General features: G+C 49.5%; 1 protein-coding gene across 1 annotated transcript in view; it reads left to right on the top strand.

Annotated features, from left to right (window-relative positions):
- Positions 1–743: 743 nt before the first annotated feature.
- The window catches only part of AHCYL2 (adenosylhomocysteinase like 2), a 40952-nt gene continuing 20081 nt past the window's right edge, over positions 744–21614 (top strand). The window contains exon 1 of the mRNA XM_065743863.1: positions 744–1099. Coding sequence (XP_065599935.1) covers positions 764–1099 — 336 coding nt within the window. The 5' untranslated portion in view covers positions 744–763. The remainder of the gene's footprint in view (positions 1100–21614) is intronic.

Here is a 21614-nt window from a genome sequence, read left to right as displayed (position 1 = left end):
CGAGTTCTATCCCAGCCCTGACGTAGGAGGACACCCGTCCTCGCTGGTGCTTTGTATCTGCCCCTTAGCCCTTGTCAATGTCTTTTGAGTGTTATTAAACCCCCGGTAGGCTCACGGCTTTCTCCCTACCCCCCCCCGCCACCTCCGCGGGTGTCGAGCGGAAAACCTTCCTGTATTCAGTATTAAATTTGCCAACTTTCCGTTGCCGGCCGCTGCCCTGGGTTCTGTGGGAAAGGATTGAGCGTGGGGATAAAGTGCTCGGGGTCGGAGCTGCTCCGGTGCCCATCGGTTCTGTGAAGGGACAGCATTCACCCCCCCCCCCCCCATCGCCTCTGGGGACCCGCGGGTGCTCTTCGCCAGCAGATGGCACCGTGCGCTTAAACGTCCCCCCCCAAAGCCACGCGTCGGGAGTCGTTGTCGGTGCGCGGTTCTCCATCTCCCGCATCCCCTCTTTGGACACTCCCTAAAGGGTTCGCGCTCTTCCGTCGGGGCCGCCATTCTGCGCGCCATCGCCGCGGCACTACATTTCCCAGAATCCCCCGCGCGGAATGGGCGGTGCGGCGCCGCGCGGGGGCTGCTGGGAGCGGTAGTTCCCTCCGGGAGCAGCGGCGCGGCCTGGGAGCGCGGGGGCCGCTGGGAGTCGTAGTCCTCCCGCCCCTCCACCCCGCCCGACCAATGGGGCGGGGAAACTACAAGTCCCAGCGCCCCCCGCGGCGGGGCGGACCCGAAGCGCTGAGGGAGGCGGAGGCGGCGGACGGCGGCGATGTCGGTGCAGGTGGCGGCCCCCGCGGTGGAGCTGAAGGAGCTGAGCGGTCCCATGGAGAAGGGCTGCGAAGCGGGGGTCGTTCCCCACCCGTCCCCGGGTGCTCCGTGTTCCGGAGCGGAGCGAGAGGCGGCCACGGCGGCCGAGAGGCCCCCGCCGGGCGCTGTGAAGGTGCCTCAGGCCTCGGCCATGAAGCGGAGCGACCCCCACCATCCGCAGCACCGGCACCGCGACGGGGGGGTCGGCGTGGGGGGGGCGGCGGACGGCGGAGCGGCGGCCGAAGCGCTCGTCAGCCCCGACGGCACCGTCAGCGAAGCGCCCCGCACCGTCAAGAAGGTATGGGAGGAAAAGGGGAAGGGGGGCTGGGAAGAGAGACCCAGCCCCTCCCGAAGCGTGGGGCTGTCCCTGTGTCTGAGGTCGTGGGCTGTGGCCTCACAAACTGGAGCTGTGCTCGGGGACAGGGGTTGTCATCGTCGTCCCCCCCTCCCGAAGTAGGCGCTATGGTGGTATTTGGGGGTCGTGGGGCACCCCTCCCTCCCTCTCTCCTGATAGGCATTATGGCAGTGCTTAGGAAAGGGAGTGACTCCCACAGACTGAGGCTGGGGGGCAGGAAGTGCCACTCTCCCCCCCCGCACCTCCCCCCAGCCCCCCAAAGTGGAGCTGTCCTTGTGTTTGGGGATGTGGGCTGAAACCCTGAAGTAAAGCCAAACTGGTATCTGGGGACATGGGGTGCCTTCCCCTCACAGGGGCACTGTTTGGCTGCAGGGGTTGAACATCCCCTCGCAGGGGCAGGGGGGGACCCCCCATAGAAGTGGAACTGTCTCTGTGCTTGGAGACATGGGGTAACTCCCCTCTCAATCCTGTGCAGTGGTGATGCTTGGTGGCAAGGTCATTCCCCCATAAGGACAACGTTATGGTTCTTGGGGACCTAGGTTTCAACTTCCCCCCCCCCCACACACACAGATAGATACCTTGGCAGTGCTTGGTGACCCTCCTCTACCCCACAACTGCATCTGTACCTGTGCTTGGGGACATGGTGTGACCCCTGATAGGGACATTGCCCTATAGGTGTGCCTGTCAGGTTCGCTTCCCGTCTCTGCCGTTATCTTGGGGACACAGAAACGCCCCGGGTATGACAACAGGCGATGATATGGGAGGGGTGATGTGGTATGTGGCTGTGCCAGGTGTGTGTCTGGCTGTATTGTGTACGTAGCCTGTAGGTGTGTGCTTTATTTGCACATGTGTGTGCCTCCAGGGTTACCTACAGGTGAATGTGCACTCCTGTATGGATGTGCATACCTATGTGTTCATTCAGACTTGCATTGTTCTCTTCGCACCCTTTGGACAGGCTAATTAATGGCTTATCTTGTTAGAATGTGTATTAGCGAACTTTTATCTCGTTATATCTTCAGCTGTTCCGGGATTGGGAGCAAGCTTGTGTCATGGTGATTGCTGCAGGTTTATCGCCATGGTTGGTCAGAATCTTGCCCTTCTTTGTTTTCCTCAGTGCGTCATAGTGCTGTCACATTGAAGGGGAGGTTGCATGTTGCAGAATCTGAGAATGTTTGGGTCGGAAGGGTCCTGGAAGACCCTGGAGCCGTAGAACGGTTGGGTCGGAAGGGTCCTGGAAGACCCTGGAGCCGTAGAACGGTTGGGTCGGAAGGGTCCTGGAAGACCCTGGAGCCGTAGAACGGTTGGGTCGGAAGGGTCCTGGAAGACCCTGGAGCCGTAGAACGGTTGGGTCGGAAGGGTCCTGGAAGACCCTGGAGCCGTAGAACGGTTGGGTCGGAAGGGTCCTGGAAGACCCTGGAGCCGTAGAACGGTTGGGTCGGAAGGGTCCTGGAAGACCCTGGAGCCGTAGAACGGTTGGGTCGGAAGGGTCCTGGAAGACCCTGGAGCCGTAGAACGGTTGGGTCGGAAGGGTCCTGGAAGACCCTGGAGCCGTAGAACGGTTGGGTCGGAAGGGTCCTGGAAGACCCTGGAGCCGTAGAACGGTTGGGTCGGAAGGGTCCTGGAAGACCCTGGAGCCGTAGAACGGTTGGGTCGGAAGGGTCCTGGAAGACCCTGGAGCCGTAGAACGGTTGGGTCGGAAGGGTCCTGGAAGACCCTGGAGCCGTAGAACGGTTGGGTCGGAAGGGTCCTGGAAGACCCTGGAGCCGTAGAACGGTTGGGTCGGAAGGGTCCTGGAAGACCCTGGAGCCGTAGAACAGTTGGGTCGGAAGGGTCCTGGAAGACCCTGGAGCCGTAGAACGGTTGGGTTGGAAGGGTCCTGGAAGATCCTGGAGCCGTAGAACGGTTGGGTCGGAAGGATCTGTCTTGTCCCAGCCCCTGCTGTCCACTGAGATGCCTATGTAGTGCATTAATCCCAAATAGTGCTGCTCCCAGGGCATTGAGCTCCACAGCCAAATTACTTCACTCACAACGTATGAATCTGGCTTTTCTGGGTTATTCTCCCATCTGCTGACCCAGAAAAGTTGGGATCTTGCATCAAATCTTGCCAAATCACAGTGTGTTTGCTTTCAGACATTCACTGCTGGGTGGACATCTTCAGAATTACTCCACTTCCCATACCCTTTCCTGAAGTTCACTCATAATTAGTGCTAAAATAGTTCCTCGCTCTCTACTGTGTGGAAACAGAAGAAATTCTCCCAAATGCTTTCAGAAACAGACGAACACGGAGCGTGAGTGGCTTTAGAGAGGCACTCAGCAACTCACCCCAAGGCTCCCAAGGCCTTTCCACCCAGTTTCATTCCAACCAAAGCTGTGTCTGGGGCCGTTGTTCCTCGCTCATGCTGCAGGCTGTGAGTAACAGCCACGGCTGAACTTACACCTGTGAGTGTGAGTCAGGGCCCTGAGTCACGCTATCTGCTTGCTGGCTTGAGTTTGTGCTTGTACCATGGTTGAGTGGTGGCATGCTTGTTTGCTGGCTTTGCCAGGTGGGTGGTTGCTGTGTTTTGAGTGATCTCTTAGTGTGTGTCCCTATGTCAGGGTGTCTAGAAGCAGCAGAGCTGGTGGCTTTGTTGTTGCAAAGTCCCAGAATTGTAGTGGTCGGAAGGGACCTCTGGAGATTCCCCAATCCAACCCCTGATAGAGCAGGTTTCCTGTGACAGGAGTGTGTCCAGTTGGGTTTTGAGTATCTCCAGAGAAGGAGAATCCATCGTCCTTCGTGGCCACAGGACGCACTGCTGGCTCGTGGTTGATCACCAGGTCATGCAGTACTCCTTTCCAGCAGCTCAGCTCCCAACCTGTCCTAGTGTGTGCAATTGTTCCTCTCCAGGTGTAGAAATCTGCATTTGTCCCTTTGGAGCTCAGCTTTCTCTCCACCTGACTCTCAGCCTGTGGTGAGCATGTGCTGTTTCATTATTCTATAATCTTTATTGTCATCCCAGCCTGCTATGACTCTATGATCTTTAAGGACCCTTCCAACCCATCTGTTCTAAGTCTCTTCGATCTTTAAGGACCCTTCCAACACACCCAACCATCCATGGCTCTGTGATCCTTAAGGACCCTTCCAACCATCTGTCTTATGTCTCTTAGATCTTTAAGGACCCTTCCAACCAAACCATCCTGTGGCTCTATGATCCTTAAGGACCCTTCCAACCCATTTCCAACCCAGTTCCAAGACTATAGCTCTCTAGTCTCTAAGGACCCTTCCAACCCAGCCATCCCATGGCTCTATGATCCTTAAGGACCCTTCCAATCCAACTGTCCTATATCTCTTAGATCTTTAAGGACTCTTCCAACCCAACCATCCCATTGCTTTGTGATCTTTAAGGACCATTCCAACCCAACCATCCCTTGGCTCTATGATCCTTAAGGACCCTTCCAACCCATCTGTCTTATGTCTCTTAGATCTTTAAGGACCCTTCCAATCCAACTGTCTTATGTCTCTTAGATCTTTAAGGACCCTTCCAACCCAACCATCCCATTGCTTTGTGATCCTTAAGGACCCTTCCAACCCAACCATCCCATGGCTCTTATATCTTTAAGGACCCTTCCAACCCAGCCATCCCATGGCTCTATGATCCTTAAGGACCCTTCCAATCCAACTGTCCTATATCTCTTAGATCTTTAAGGACTCTTCCAACCCAACCATCCCATTGCTTTGTGATCTTTAAGGACCCTTCCAACCCAGCCATCCCATGGCTCTATGATCCTTAAAGACCCTTCCAACCCAACCATCCCATGGCTCTATGATCCTTAAGGACTCTTCCAACCCAACTGTCCTATGTCTCTTAGATCTTTAAGGACCCTTCCAATCCAACCATCCCATGGCTCTATGATCCTAAGGACTCTTCCAACCCACCCATCTTATCCCTTTGTGATCCTTAGGGACCCTTCCAACCCAACCATTCCATATGTTTCTATAATACCTTTGGAACAGACCCTGTAAATGCACGTGAATTTTGTGTGGTGGAGCAGAGGGATTTTTTGGGAGCCCTGCACTGCGTTCTGCATTCCTTGAGCACTGCTCTCTGCTCCCTGCATTCCTCCAACTCAGGACAATTGCTTCTGCCAGGCCATAAGTGTTCCCCTGAGGCTGTGTTCTCCTAATGAGCGTGGCTGGATGAACCTGCTTCGTTAAATCTCATCGCTGGGAGCTGTGCGCTTTTATTGCACATAACACCCCTGGGCCTATATCCTGGTGGAGTCTGATTTCAGGGGATGCTGTGCTTGTGGCTGCCTGGAAGGAGCCAGAACCTGAATTTTGTTTGGGTAACAGGGAAGGAAGTTGGGGGCAGCGCTGGGAATTACGTGACGGAAAGAAGAAAGCCACTCCAAACTCTGCAGAGCTGTGGTGGTGCAGGGCACAGAAGTATCTGCTTTGCTTAGTGATAATCCCACCAAAATACTTCACTTTCATCCATAATTAAGTTAATTCCTTCTTTTCTCATCTTCCGTTAGCTGAATCCAGTGGAAATCTGCGTGGGCTGCCAGGTCAACCCATGCACTGAAATGGGAGAAGGCAGCAAGCAGGAAAACGAGGCTGAGGAATGTGAGGCGGCGGTTCTGCAGGGAGCACGAAAAACATGAGGTCAACAATTAGAAATATATACTGTATTTGAGGGCATTTCTCAGTTGACCCCTTCTGCTTTTAAAGCCTTGAATTGCTGAGTTGCTGCTGTGCTTCTGTGTGCTGGATGCCTTCAGACAACGTTATTGTTTCTGGGTGTGTTCTGGGGAGGAAAATGAAGATGCCTGGGAAACGTGGTGCGTGAGGAATGCTCACAAGTTATATTACTTATACTACAAAAATCCACTCCGTCAGGTAGCTGTCCTGCTTTTCCCCAAACTAAGAGCTTTCCTTCATTACAAAAATAATTTTTTTGCCACGCTTTATTATTGTTTTTGGAAAAAGTGCATGGGTGGAGTACGTAAGCACACCAAAATCCTTTTTATTGCTATAGAAATGGGCAGGGGTGTAGCTGAGTGAAATGGAGAGTGACTCGGGGTCAGCACGTGGCTCCGTGACGCGGTGACATTTGCAGGGACTGTGCTGCTGACCTGGTGACACCGTGCTCTTTCCCTGCCTGGGACAGACTGCATTTTGCAAACAGAACATTGGGAATAGTGTGGGATAAGCAGAGATAAGCCTGGAAGCGCTCCCTGAGGAAGACGTCGTGTGTTGCTGCTGTTGCAAGGTAACTCTGCTTCATCTTGGCTCACAGCACGCTGAAATTAAGGTGCTTCCTTATAGGTTTGGGCTTTCTGCCCTCAAGTGAAGCAGCGACCTTCTTCCAGGGATATCTCAGGGTTAAGTGTTCAGCAGGATTCCTGCTGGATCCCACGAAAGGAGAGGAGAGCAGTCCCTGCTTATGCCTTTCTCTGTGCACTTTGTGCCCTCCCAACAGAAGGAGCCCCACACCGGCACTTCTGCTGCTGACATCTGAGGTTCCAGAGTCAACAAGAAAGCCCCTTTTGTTTTCCAGCAACTCCTGTTTCAAGTAAAGCTCCTGAATATTTCATTCCGATGCGTGAGGTATTGGTGCTCTGTGTGCTTTCAGCATGCTCAGGAGTGTGTTTTGGATTCCAACGATGAAAAATGTGATATAAATAGGAATGGTTGTGTGCACCCCTGGCTTCTTAGGCAGCAATGTGTTGTAGAGGTGCTTGTGTGGGGGCATGTCATGGTTTTATGATTTTTGGATTGGTATTCCTGAACTGTGACAGGGAAGCATGAGAGGAGTGGTTGCCATTCTGTGATACTGTGATCTTTAAGGACCCTTCCAACCCAACCCAACCATCCTGCGGCTCTGTGATCTTTAAGGACCCTTCCAACCCAACCCAACCATCCCGTGGCTCTGTGATCTTTAAGGACCCTTCCAACCCAACCCAACCCAACCATCCCATGCCTCTGTGATCTTTAAGGACCGTTCCAACCCAACCATCCCGTGGCTCTACAGTCTTTAAGGACCCTTCCAACCCAACCCAACCATCCCGTGGCTCTGTGATCTTTAAGGACCCTTCCAACCCAACTATCCCGTGGCTCTATGATCTTTAAGGACCATTCCAACCCAACCATCCTATAGCTCTCTAGTCTCTAAGGACCCTTCCACTCAACCATCCATGGCTCTACAGTCTTTAAGGACCCTTCAACTCAACCATCCATGGCTCTACAGTCTTCCAACCCAAGCATTCCTTGATTTCAATACCCCACAGCTTCCATCCTGCCACACAGGTTCCTTTTCCTACACTGGGGTCAAACATTATAAGTCATTATGGCTATACCTACTCAAGCTAAGTGATTTTTTTGTAGTTGGACAGAAGGATTCCTAGCAATCAGTTAATGAAGCACTAACAGCATACAGAACCTCTATGACAACATCAGCTATTTCTTCTGTTTCTTATCAGCACTGCCATGATTTATTTCTCGTTTGTTACCCCCTCATCTCTCCTGCAATGAGAGAGGGTTGTAGCTGGTGGGAATAACTTGGGAGAATAGGCAAGCAACAGAACAGTGTGAAGAGCACCGTGCTCCCTGATTCTGCTCTCTGGCTTCATAATGCATTCCATCAATGCACAGATGAGCACAATGCAAGCAGAACAAATTAGGCTTCAGTACAAGAGTTGTGGGAGGGGAACTCAATGTCTCCTTGCCAGAGCTGTGTCCTGCCTCACCCCAGCCAAGTGTGGGCTATTGGTGTGGAAATGTTCCTTCACTTCTGCCTGGTGCTCACTGAAAGTGATTTGCAGGTGGTGGACTGCAGCTCTCACTCCACGGCTTTGTTGATCAGAAGGTGTAGAAAAATGAGGTTTTGTGCTGAAGTACTCAACGCAGAGATCTGAAGGCATGTCGCTGTGCTTTATTTCCCTTCAGAAGGAAATAGAGGGATTCATATTTGTCCAAACAAAGCGATGCATTTAATTTTGGCTCTGTTCTGGCTTTGGCTCACCCAAAGCTTTGGGAAGGACGAGGGTGACAGACACGGAAGAAGCACTTCCCAGAACAAAACAGGTTTGTGTTTTGCTTTTTTTTTCTTTTTTCTTTTTCTCCCTTTCTTTTTGCGTCAACAATCCCTGCAACAATCCAGGCCTTTCACTCGGTTTAAATTGGGTTATTCAGCGCTAATGTTACGCAAGGCTCCTGATTAGTGGTGTGGAGTTCGAGTTGGGAGACTACTGGAGCTGCGACGGAATTAAGGTAACCCTGGCAACCATTGTCATTAAAATCAGGTTCCTCTTGTTGCATTCCTTGCAGCCCTCCCATGCTGGAGCAGCACAAGGGCTCTTCCCAGAATATTCCAGTCTGGAGTGTGGAGGCAGTGGGTTTCACTTTCTTGTTTAATACTTTGTGGAGTATTAGAAACATGGAATATCCCGATGGAGGGGACCTGCTATGAGACCTGGTCAGAAAATACCACTTCTCCTCACCGTGTCTTGTGTATTTCACTGCTTGTGCTGACCCCCCAGCATTGCAGCTGCATGTTCTTCAGCAATAGGACCACCCTCCTGCAAGGCAGCAGGAGCAGGAGAACCTTCTCCTTGCACTCTTATCATGCAAGGGAGGGCTTGGGATTTCGGCCCTTCTGAAACCCTTTGGTTCTGTGGGCTGTGCACAGTCAGCTCCTGTTGTTCTCATACTCATCCATCCAACTGTTGGGTCTTGTGAATGCGCAAAACTAATGGTTCACGTTGTCTTACTTTTGAGTGAAGAATCAGCCAGGAATTTCTCTTGGCATGTTTCATGACTTGCCCTTGATCCCAGACCATGTGGCTGAGGAGAAAAAGGGGGGAGGGGAAAGATAAAATTAAGAAGGGATGTAGCGTGATGGCACCCTCCCTCTGACCTCTGTGTAGGAGGAGACTTTGAGAAACTGGGAAGTAGGGGAGGAGGAAGAGGCTTTGCTTGGTTGTCTTGTGATATGGAGATGACCTTGGGCAAATGGCTTTGGCTGTCAGTGCCTTCCTCTTGTCCAATGAGGCGATATCACTTATCTCTTCTCCACAGATCTGAGGCTGGTGGATATTTCATCTGCACTGTTTGAAGACTTCTCGTAACCACAAGATAGAGATGTGCCAGTAATCCACTGGATAATCCTCCTGATGCTTTATTTCATCCTGGATCCTGAGTGTCCTGGTTGCCACCGGGTTGACCCAAAGTTGACTGTGAGCCAGCAGTGTGCCCTGGTGGCCAAGAAGGCCAATGAGACCACAGGGTGCATTGCACAGAGCATTGCCAGCAGGGCCCAGTGCTAGGCTCCCCAGTTCCAGGCAGACTGGGAACTGCTGGGAGAGCCCAGTGGAGAGTGGAGAGATGTAGGGGGCCTGAAGCTACCTCCTAATGGGGACAGACCAAGAGCCCCAGAGCTGTGCCCCTGGAAAAGAGAAGGCTGAGAGAGGGGATCTGGTCTTTCAGTGCTTGACTTCTCATTTTTCCTTGACTTCTTATTCTTAATATAAATCATCTGAAACATTTTCTGGTCTCTCCGCAGCAGATGCAGCACAAAATGACCACAAATGAGTCACTGGGCTGTCTGAACATGCAAAGCATTTTGAGCTGACGTTCCTCGTGATGTGGCTTCCCTGTTGCATTCTTGTTCCTTCGCCTTTCTGTGAGGAGATGTTAGCTGCTGGCATGGGGATTGCAAAGTGGCAGGAGCAGCTGCTCACGTGGAGGGTGACAAGCTGTATTTGGGACCTTAAATTCATAGAACCATAAAGGTTGGAACAGACCTCTGGGGTCATCAAGTCTGACTGCCAACCCATCCCCACCATGCCCACTAAGACCTTACATGGGGAAGGACTGGTACGGTGGTAGCAACGCTCAGGGTGTTTCATCATGTGGTTTGGGGGTGGGATTTGGGGTTATTCTACCTCAAATCACCCAGTGGCACTCTCTTTCTGCTCAGGATTTGTGTGTTCTGTGCTTTATGCCCTTTATCGTTAGTTTGAAGGATCAGCAAGTCACTAGTTGTGGTGCTAATAAAAGAGAAGCTCTCAGAGCAGTGCAGGTGCTCCATCCCTGGAGCTTCTCATGGCCATGGATGGGGCCTGGGTGGCCTGAGCTGGTGGTGGGCACCTAGACCATGAAGGGAGTGGGGCTGGGGGACCTTGGGGTCCCTTCCAACCCAGCCATTCTGAGATTCTGTGATCTTGAAGGACCTTTCCAGCCCAACCATTTTATTCTTCTAAACGAATGCCTGTTCAGTCTTGTTACTGAAATACTGTGGGGCAGGGAGGCAGCCTTCCCCCAAACATACATGCATAACCACAGGGCTGTGCCAAGCAGAATTTAGGATCTCCCAAACAAGTTCAAGTGCCCTTCAAAGCATCCTCAAGGAATTTTGTCCTCTGCCTTCATCCAGGACACGAAATGTGCACTGTTCTTAGGATCAGATGAACTCTACTCTTTTGGTGATTTCTCTGTTTTTTTTTCATGGCAGTCTGGGGTTAGAAATCACTTCTTTCTCCTTGGTTTTAGGGAGAGAGTGGCATTGGGATGGACCCTGGTGCTTGGAGTCGGTTTAGTACCATTCCTGATACAGATCCTTGGCATTTCCCCACATTGTACTGGAAAACAAACCACTCAGCAAATCACAATGCACTGGGACAGAGCATCTATGACCATCATGAGAATTTTGCTCCATCATTCATCTCACCGATCCTCTCCTTCTGTTTCCTCCCCACATAAAATGAATTCAGGTTGTCACCCAACCCCATCTGCAGAGCAGTTCACAGAGGTACACAGCCGAGAAGAGCATGCTTCCAGGTCTGGGTGTTTGACAGACATTCACTTCTCTCCACGTTTCTCTTTTCTCTCCTTCCTGGAACTCCTTTGCTTCAGGGTCAGGGCTGTGTGATGTGATAATGCAGAAGTGGACAGTGTTGGGTTTTAGCTATTTCAGTTATTTAACTGCAGGGTTGTTCTTCACGTGAACTGCTTTGGGAAACCACAACTGTGTAATTCAGGGGATGGTTCATGAGCCTTAAAGGGCTTCAGGTGCTGGAAGGCTTCGAGTGTAGCGTTTTCCCATCAGTGTCAGAAAATTACTGAAACCCAAACCCAAGCCATTCTGTGATTCTTCCGTCTTTAAAGTCATTTCCAACCCAACTGTTCTGTAATCCTACAGACCCCACTGTGTACAACCTCGTGGTGCAAAAGGCAAGATGTGTTTCCTTGGGAAGGAACTGCAAACAAACCTGACAGACGTTTAGCAAAATCCAGCCCCCGTTATTGGCAGGCATGCTGCCACTGTGATAAATGCTGTGAGATTTGTGCCCAGGGTGTGAATGACTCACTTACACTTGATGTGTTGCTGCTCACAGTCTGTGCTTTGTGGGATTTCCAGGTTTCTGGAGGTGTGAGGTGTGCACTCACAGTGGCACATCACAAGAGCCACCCGTCAGGGCTCTCCTCTGGCTGAGACTGTAATACTGGGAGTGGTAGAGCTGCAGGGATGGAGTTGGAAGTTTGTGGAGCTGTCGATGTTTAATCCTGTATTGCCATCAGTGCTGTTTGCTGCTGTGTTTGAGTTGTGCAAGGGTACTTATCCAGGCCCTTAGATATGGCCTTCATAGAATCACCAAGGTTGGAAAAGACCTACAAGATCATCTAGTCCAACTGTCCACCTATCACCAATCATTCTCACTAAACCATGTTCCTCAACACACCGCATAAACGATCCTTAAATGTTCCTTCCCATGCTGCTGTGCTCTATTTCCACTTCAGCCATGAATCAGAGAATCGTGGATGGCTTGGGTTGGAAGGGTCCTTCCAAGTCATGGATGGCTTGGGTTGGAAGGGTCCTTAAAGATTGTAGAGCCACAGAGTGGTTGGATTGGTGGGGTCCTTACATCCCAGCTTGGCCCCATCCAGCCTGAATGGGATCACCAAAACAGAAGGATGATCACCGGAAGCATGTACCCACCTGCTATATGAACTGATGCTTTGAGGTTTTTCCTTTCTAGTTTGTATTCAGCTTTGACTGTGCCAACAAAGTAAAAGCGAGTGGAGCAGCGAGGTGTAAGACCATCTCATTAGCTCCAATGCTTTCTGTCCTGCTGATGTCCTCGTTGGGTTTCTGGCATCACTTGACTCCCTGTTGGGTTTCTCAGCACCTTTGGCACCAGAATCAGCATGGTGTAGTACATTGCTGCAAAGCACCATGATGGAGGTTGGCTTTGCAGCTACTGCAGTGCAGATGGGCAGCTTCCCCTCACCTCCCAGCCCATTCTGTTGGCCATGGTGTGGATTCAGCACCAAATCTTAGCGCGTCATGTCTACAATAAATGGGATTTATGCCTCTGTGCTCAGACCTGGAAGCCACAGTCACTGCTTTGTGTATTCCCATGCCTTAGCCATGAAGCTTGCCCTTTGCTATAAAGCAATTCAGTATTTTTTTAAACTTTTTTTTTCTTGTAATGTGACAGCAAAGAGTGTCTTCAAAAGGATAATAGTGCTGAAAGCACAGCACAGTGAGATCATTATCTGCTAACACGGGTGAATAGCTTTAGGAAGTATGTGCTTATTCATTAACTTTGGGATCTGCTCGTGGTACTTTGCACTTCTCCCGGTGGTGTTTGGCAGAAAACTTATTCTGGAGGCTGAGCTCAGGGTGGAAAGCTCTTTGGTGGAGTAGGTTACCACGAGGTGGTTGTAGGCTGATGTGAGGAGACTGTAGATCACTATGAGGCGGTTGTAGGTCACCATGGGATTGTAGGTTGCTGTGAAGAGGCTCTGGGTCAGATGAGGTGGCTGTAGGCTGCTATGAAGAGCTTGTAGATCAGAGTGAGATGGCTGTAGGTCACCAAGAGGCGGTTGTAGACTGATGTGAAGGGGCTGTAGTCGCCATGATGGAACTGTAGGCTGCCGTGAGGCGGCTGTAGGTAAAGTTCCCCATGTGGCCTAAGTGCATTTCTTCCAAGAGACTCAAACATAAATTTTTTCTTTTGCTCTTGTTCAGTTCTGCCTGGGGAAGCCCTGTTGCGTGCTGCAGATTTCAGCACTGCCCTCTGCCACCAGAATCTGTTGGTTTTGGTTTTCTGATGCTTGGAAAGAAAGAAGACATTTTTATTCTTAGGTTCACAGAGCAAGTGAAGTGTGCTCGTTATTACTAGCCTGTTCCAAGCACAATCTGGATTTGATGCTTGGTCTGAATTGAAAGTGACAGTGTACATTTCTGAAATCCATTTTAGTGTTTAATGCTCTGTTGCAAAAACAAAAAAAAAAAGCATAATTACGGGTAATGCTACACCCATTGGCTTGGGTTACTCTTGTCTCAAGGGCAGTGCTCCCAGACTTTGCATTGTGTCTTTTGCTGTTTTTATGGCTTAACTGCTGCAGTTGTGATCTGGGATAACAGCCTTGTTCTCTGCTGAATGTTTGAGAAAGTGCTGATTAGCTGAAAAGGGCTTTCAGTCGTGTGGTTGATGGACTGAAATATAGTGGGGGAGATCTCTTCATCCCCTGCCCTGTGATGAGTTTGTCATCTCCCGGTTTGAAGGTTGGAGAAGAGTCATCTTTTGGTATTCCTTTTAATTTTCATTTTTGTAAAATTCCTTAAAAAAAAAAAAGAGATAACGAGGGGTTGGGGAAAGAACATTTGGGTTGAGGAGTAATTTTTTGGAGCAGTTTAGAACGGAGCCACTTCATTTCTCGGAGCGGAATGACGCACGTCTGAACTCTGCACCGAAAATGACATTGGCCTCCGTGTTTCAACAGGCACTGCTGTCTGGCTGCCTTTGAGTTGTGCTTCAGAGCAAGGTCTGCCTCAAATAACAGGTTTGAACAGATCGATATCTGACCGAGCTTTTCTTGCCCAACACTGCTCAGTGCTGTGTTCCTCATCGTGACGCCGAGGCCGTTCCTGACCCCTTGGGGCACTTGGATCCAGTGACGGGCAAATGGAGCCTGCAGTGATTTCAAGTTGATTTGACACGCCATGGGTTTAATTGTGATACTCTTATGTGTGCAATTAAACACACTTAACCCTTAGGTGGATGAACAGCTTGGCAAGAGCCAGCTCCAGGGAGCCCTCGTTGAGGCCTCTGGGGCTTGAAGAGGGATTGCAAACAGGAGGAGAGCGGCTTTATATGTGGGCAGAGAGCTGTAGGGTATGCGGGAATGGCGTTAAAATAAAAGAGGGGGAGGTTGAGGTCAGATGTGGGGGAGATATTATTTCCCCTGAGGTGGTCTGGCCATGGCACTGCTGCCCAGAGCAATGGATGTCCCACCCCTGCGGGTGCCTGAGGCTGTGGATGGGACCCTGGGCAGCCTGAGCTGGGGGGAGTACCTAACCCACAGCAGGGGTTGGGCTGGGGGGGCTTTGGGGTCCCTTCCAACTCAATTACTCTGTGATCTTGAAGGACCTTTCCAACCCAACAGTTCTATGGCTGTATCATCACTTCGGTTAATGAGAAACAATTGAGATCAGATAAATAGTCACAGCTTTTGGTGGAGTGCACGTAGAATCGTAAAGACCTCTGAGACCATCAGGTCCAACCACAAAGCCACCTCTGCTACAGCCACTAAACCACGTCCCCATTTGGCACATCTCTGCATCTCAGGAGCACCTCCAGGGAAGGTGACAGCCCCCCCTCCCCGGGCAGCCTGTTCAATGCATCACCACATTTTAGGAGAAGAAATTTCTCTTAAAATCCAACACGTTTGGGACATAGCCAGCTCATGAAATTGGAGTGCCACGGGCAATTTAAATTACAAAGATATGTTTCTGGCTGCTTTTGTGTTCAGTTTAACAATTTGGCCTTTTGTGTGCGTGTTTCTCCATCTAGATTCAGAATTTTTATGTTATAACAGGTCTGGGAGACTTAAAACTGATATGTGAGCATTGTGTTCTGGGTGTAGGCAAGAAGACATGGTTTGAAGGACATCTCTAACCTAAAGCTCTTCTGCTTTATCACATTTGTTGGTGGCCTTGGTGTTACCAGCTGCTTTGTTTCTGTACACAGCACGACATTGTTTCTAACATATATAACTGTTAAAAGAATGAGTGTGAGTGCTGTCCTGACCTTAAGAAGCAGTTCTGGGACAGATGCTTATCTCACCTCTACACAAAGTGCTGCAGAGCTGTTGGCTCACAGCTGAATGCTGGAATTTGGTTCATGCCATTCTCTGTGCAGGAAACTGGTGAAGTTGGCTGGATCCTTCTCGTTCTGTCTGCTTCATCAGAGCTCTTGGACATCCACATTCTTATCAAACAAATTTCACCAAAGCAGGAGTTCAGAAATCCTGGCAGTTTGTCTATGTGGTGTAACTGAAATAGGGCCCTGTCCTTGCTGCTGGTATCCCAGGTATGGGGTTGGAGCCATGTTCGTGCTTCCCGTTCTTCTTTCTTCATCAGAGCAGTGTGAAATCTGATTTAATTAAACCTGAGGCACCGTCGTTTCAGGTCTAGAGGGTATCACACCTCATTCCCATTTACTGGTACCATGAAAATGGCAGTGAGAAGCTGGCTGAGGCTCAGGGTGGTTCTGCTGTTAACCTGCATGCAGAAGGAGCTGGCAGCAGCCTCGATGGCTTCCTTCCCACGTTTCCCATTAGCTTGGACTTTTCACTCAGCTTTCTTTCTTTTTTCTTTGCAGAGAAGCCCACCCACATTTACTTCTTCCCACTTCCACCCATTATCTCAGTAGGTTACCTTGAAATGCGTGGACATTCTTTGTTCAAACAGGCATTACTTAGAAATGTTTCTCTTTCAAATGGCTCCTTTCACTTATGCCCTGTTCACTAAATAGCATTTCTGAGCTCTGGGGATAAGCAACAAAGAGGATGCTCACTGCATCTGCATGGGAGAAGAATGAGCCAGAACCCCAGCTGATGGAAGTCCATGATGGGTATGGAATAGTGTTTTCATTCTACTGCTTCTATAAATATCCCCCAAAAAGCAAGGGGAAAAAAAAGTGGGTAAATGCTGTTCGATGACATGAGCTTCTAAACTCAGAGAGAGAGATTGTTCTGTTGTATCTTGATCCCAGATTTGGGGGAGGAGGTACTGCCCAGTGTGTGTTGCTCTTGAAAGGAGGGGAGCAGCTCGTGTGCTGGGCTCATATCGGTATCTTTTTAAGAAGTGGTATGTGGAGCATCTGCTCAATTCCCATAGTAATTTTTTTCATTATGTTTTCTTGCATAAGGCGTTGGTACATAAGGGGACGACTCTGTCTACATAAGACAGAAGGAGAGAGGATTTGAGGGGAACACAGATGAGGGAGAGCTTTGGAGAGATGCAGAGCACAACCAACGATTATTTATCACTTATGTTGTGGTGAGCTCTGGACTCAGAGTGCATTTAAAAAGCCAGCTTGAAGCAACCTCTAAGTTTGGGAGGGCTCTGGGACAGCTGACACTCAAAGCAATCACTGCTCTTCGTGACTATAAGCATCAAACTTGAGCTCCTGTAATGGGTGTCCATCTGCTTATGCCCTACTTATTTTTCTGACCATTTTCTCTCGTTGAATTTGGAGAGAAGCAATACCTGAAGTTCTTGTGATGTGACATGTTAGTTTGGTCTGATTGTGTTGACTGGGAAAGTCAACTGGGACATCTATTTCCAACAAAGACAGGTGATCTGTGGGAGAAATGTCCCCATGAAATTCCCTGAATGCAGCCTCGTGGTTCATCCTGTCTGTGTTGTGGATGGATTATTTCTAACCTCATTCAGTAGTGTTATAGAATCATAGAACTGTAGAATGCATTTGGTTGGAAGAGTCCTTAAAGATCATAGAACTATGGGATGGTTGGGTTGGAAGGGTCCTTGAAGGTCATAGAACGATGGGATGGTTGGGTTGGAAGGGTCCTTAAGGATCATAGAGCCACAGAATGGTTGAGTTTGACCCCAAAGCTCCCCAGCCCCCTCTGCTGTGGGCTGGCTGCTCCCAACGAGCTCAGGCTGCTCAAGGTTCCATCCAACCACGTCTCACAGTACCTTGCACACATCACACATTGGTGCATTTATTCAGAGCACAAAAATCCCACTATCTCACAGTTATTTGGCACTCTGAATCCATTTCCTGTAAAGGATTCAGGATTTCAAGCAAATAAATACCACTTCAGCTCTTGTTCTTGGCTGCTCACTGCTGTCATAACTCATAGATTGGAACAGAAGCAGAACTCAGAGTGTTTTGGAAGCCTCAAGGATGTAGAGTTTGGGCATCCCTATGGTTTGGACCCAAACTGCATGAGCTGTGGGTGATCCGGTGCTGGTGCTTGTATTGCCCTTAAGACAACAAATCCTTTTATAAAACCTGATCTTGAACTCGACGACTTTGAAATTAATAACCATGGAGATGTGGCACTGGAAGGGACGTGGTTTAGCGGACACGGTGGGGTCAAGTTGGGGTTGGACGTGGTGACCTTAGAGGTCTCTTCCAACCTTTATGATTCTCTTTAGGGACGTGGTTTAGTGGGCATGGTGGGATGGGTTGGGGTTGGACGTGGTGACCTTAGAGGTCTTTTCCATCCTTGGTGATTCTTTAAGTTATATAATGGCTCCAAACGTTTTAGTTGCACTGATAGGGAACTAAGTGGCATCGAAAAAGTGCTCCAAGTGCAATACAAGTGTGCTGCCGTGTTTGACTTCCAGAAACAGAAGTGTAAATCCGATTGTTACGATGTTCTCCATGCTGTCACTGATTCTGGTTTCGGTGTTGGCACGTTAAACCTGGGTCAGACAAAGAATGGAGATGGAGAAAGCATTTCTGTCCTCATGAGTCGGGCTTTTCCATGCACCGAGGTGCCGAGCACTTCTGACAAATGGTTCCTCCGGGAGCCACGGAGCCTGCATCGCTGGCGGCATGCTGCTGGCTGCTAAGTGATTAAAACACGTCAATTAGCAGATGGTAATAGTGCTCGTTAAACTTGATTTCACTGAGTCCTGATGAACCTGGAGACGCTGCCGTCTCATCGACAGTGACAGCGTCTTTTCCTCTCTGGGCACATTTGTTCTGTGCTGAGAGCTTTGGAGTTGTTTTTTTTCTTTGTTTTAAATTTATTTCTTCGAATCTGTATTAATAACACACGAGGTTACGCTCCATAGTCCTGGTGAGACAGAGGGATGAGTGCAGCACTGGGAAGCTCACGTCATCCTCGAGCAAAGGATGCGATGTGGGGAGGGCTGGGATTGCCTTGTTTTGCTCACTGTACGTTTTCATTTCTGATAGCAGCGCTCGGTAGGGCACATGAGGAGAGTTATGGGGTATTTGGGTGTTCTGGGAGTTCCTGAATGCCAGGAACCCACTTTGCATGAGGTCATTAAGAGGACTCATTAGTAACAGAGGGGTAAATGTAAGGGATTTGATGGCCACAATCAGAGGTTGGCCAACCAGAGCTGCAATACCATGTCTGGGGGGGTGTAAGGCAAAGTTGGAATGGGATTCCCCTTTGCAATGTGCGGCCCTATGGATGTGACATAGATGTGACATGAGGGCAGGGTGTGGTGGCAGCTGTTGGCCAGTGTCACCTCCATTGGTGAATCTTTAGGGTTTCAATAAGGAAAAATCTCTTTATTATGAGGCAGTCATGTGCTGGAACAGGCTCCTGGCAAGGTGGTTGGGTCAGAGGGGCCCTTCCCAGCTGAGCCAGTCCATCCTGAGATCTTTCAGACACAGAGCACACGCTCGGAGCACAGAAGGTGACCAACTGGTGCCTGCATCTCCTGGTTGCTGCGTGGGTCCCAGCTTGTAGGATCACAGAACCATTGAGGTTGGAAGAGAGCACCAAGGTCATCACCTCAACCCGTGCCCACTGAGCGTGTCCCTCAGTGCCACGTCTCCATGATTCTCAGCCAGGGTGAAGAGTAGCGGGACACAGCACGGGGTGGCAGTAATCCCCCCTGGGAATGCTTCTCCTTGTCCCTTGGAGGACCTGTCACTTAATTCCCATGGGAAAATGGAACAGAAGGGGGAGGCAGCTGTCGCTGCCTATTGAAGCGGCTCAACCTCCGATTACGCCAAGGTCTGCTGATGAAAGCTTTGCTCGTTAACTTCATTTTCCCTGCTTCGCTGACAGCCGAGTGGCACGTGATGCAGCAAGTGTCATTTCCAGCACCAATTTGGGGTGTTCACAGTGAACCCAGGAGCTTGCAGCGTGCAAGCAGTTGGACTCCGTGATCCTTACAGCCCCCTTCCAGCTTGGGATGTTCTGGGATGCTGAGCAGGGAAGCTTTTCCACGTCAAATATCCGTGTTCTGGGTTCTCCGTTGTTTTATTACTGGGTTGGGGTTTTTTATTGAGTGATGGCTCAGAGATTTGGATAGAGGGCCCTGGATTTGTTAAGTCATGAAGGTTGAAAAAGACCTCTAAGATCATCAAGTCCAACTGCTGACCCATCACCACCGTGCCCACTAACCGTGTCCCTAAATGCCATATCTATTCATTTCTTCGATTCTTTTTGTTATTATTTTGTGTTCCTACCCTTCCTTTCTCCACCACCCCATGAAGCTCGAAACAACTTTTCATCTCTTTCCTAAGTTTTCATTCCTTGTGCCCAAGAAACGCAACGCTGTGGCTCAGAATTGGAATGTCTCTCTTCTTTTTTTCTTTTTTTTTTTTTGTCCTAAAGCTGCTGTCAGAAGCAAGCAGGAGCACAGCAGATGGCAGTGTACCAGTATTAAATGGTTCTTGAGACTGTGGGCTGCTGCTGGCGGCGTAGTGCTTGGTGTATGGGCAAAGCATTCTGCCATCAGAGATTTTTGGCATGTTCTCAAAGGATTGGTCAGCCTGCCCAGGGCGATGCATATACAGCATGGGTTTAGGCTTGTTGAGGGAACAGCTATAATCAGATTATCATCTTATTTTTGTTTCCCTTGTAGCATTTCTCTTCTGGCTGACCGTGTCTGCGGAGGGATGTGCAGAGTATTTGCTGTGAGTCAAATGGATCAAATGACCAAAGGTCTCCTTGGCCTTTGAGGTCCCTTCCAACCCAACCATTCTGTGACCTTTGAGGTCCCTTCCAACCCAACCATTCTGAGATCTTTAAGGTCCCTCCCAACACAATTCTGTGACACTGTGATCTTTAAGGCCCCTTCCAAGATTTTTTTTATTCTGTGATCTTTAAGGTCCTTTCCAACCCATCCATTCCATGGCTCTTTGACTCTAGGATTCTAGCATTCCCTGATTCAAATGATGACGTGGTCAGTTGAAGCTGGTGCAGGCTTGCTCTCACTCTCCTGCCCTGTGTCAAAACATGCCCTTGCTGGAACATGTGGAGATGTTTCATCATGCCAGCTGCACTTTTCCCTTTTAAAGATGCAATTTCAAGCTGCATGCTTCATGGCAGAGCCTCGTGCCAGGTGTTCTGAGTGCACATCTTTCTCCTGGAGGATCCTGCAGCTTTACCCAGCACTGATGTTTTACCATTCAGAAAGCTCTGTGTCCCCGGAGTGCTGGAAACCTCATGGTTTCTGTTTATCTGGTGATAAACTCTAGCAGTGGGATCTCATAAAGAGTCTGATTGGATCAGCTCTGCGCCCAAAGCATTACTAGAGTGCTGCTGGGCATTGCAGATATCCATATGTTCCATGTATTCCTTATTTCAAAAGAAATAGCTAAAAGTAAAAATAAATAGAGTGGAAAATAATTTGCCTAAATGACCAAAACTGTTACATTTAATTTTATTCACATGATGTATATGGTTATAAGTAAAAAAAAATTCAGTCAGGACATTAAGAAAATGGCCTCACTGTGAGGGCAGTCAAACACCTGAAGAGACCCTGCATGATGTGGGTGAGGCCCCGGGCCCAGCAGTGTTCAAGAAACATTTAGGTAATGCCCTCAGGAGTGTGCTTTAACGTGTGGTTATCCCTGACGTGGGCAGGCAGTTGGACCTGATGAGTTTGTGGGTCCCTTTTGAATAACTCTTTACTCCATTCCATTGTGTTTCATTCTTCTCCTCCTCCTCCTCTGATCTCCTCCTCCGTTCTTCTTCTCATCCTCCTCCATTCTTCTTCCTCCTCCTCAGTTCTTCTCCTCCTCCTCTGATCTCCTCCTTCTCCGTAGTTGTTCTCCTCCATTCTTCTTCACCTCCTCCATTCTCCTCATCCTCCTCTGTTCTTCTCCTCCTTCCTCGTTCTTCTCATTCCTCCTTTCTTCTCCTCCTCCTCAGTTCTCCTCTTCCTCCTCCTCATTTCTTCTTCTCCTCCGTTCTTCTCCATCTCCTCCTCTGTTCTCCAATCCATTCCAAACCACCAGAAAGGTGCACATACCCTATGAAGATGTTTCTTGCCTCAAAGCCCCAGCCTTCATTTTCAGCAAACACTTCTAGTGAAGTTGGTGGTTCAGATAGTCAACAGGCTCTCAAGTACTCCAGGTCTGGGCTGTCTGGAAAGCAAAGGGTGGAACACAAACAACGGTGGAATAAGTTAATGAGAAAATGAGACGTGAGTTCAGTTTGTAAGAG

Source organism: Cyrtonyx montezumae, unplaced genomic scaffold (assembly GCF_038088225.1).
Source record: "Cyrtonyx montezumae isolate F1298 unplaced genomic scaffold, pur_monq_1.0 scaffold_3, whole genome shotgun sequence".
NCBI lineage: Eukaryota > Metazoa > Chordata > Aves > Galliformes > Odontophoridae > Cyrtonyx > Cyrtonyx montezumae.
Note: the sequence above shows the minus strand (reverse complement) of the source record. Positions and strands in the feature narration are given on the sequence as shown.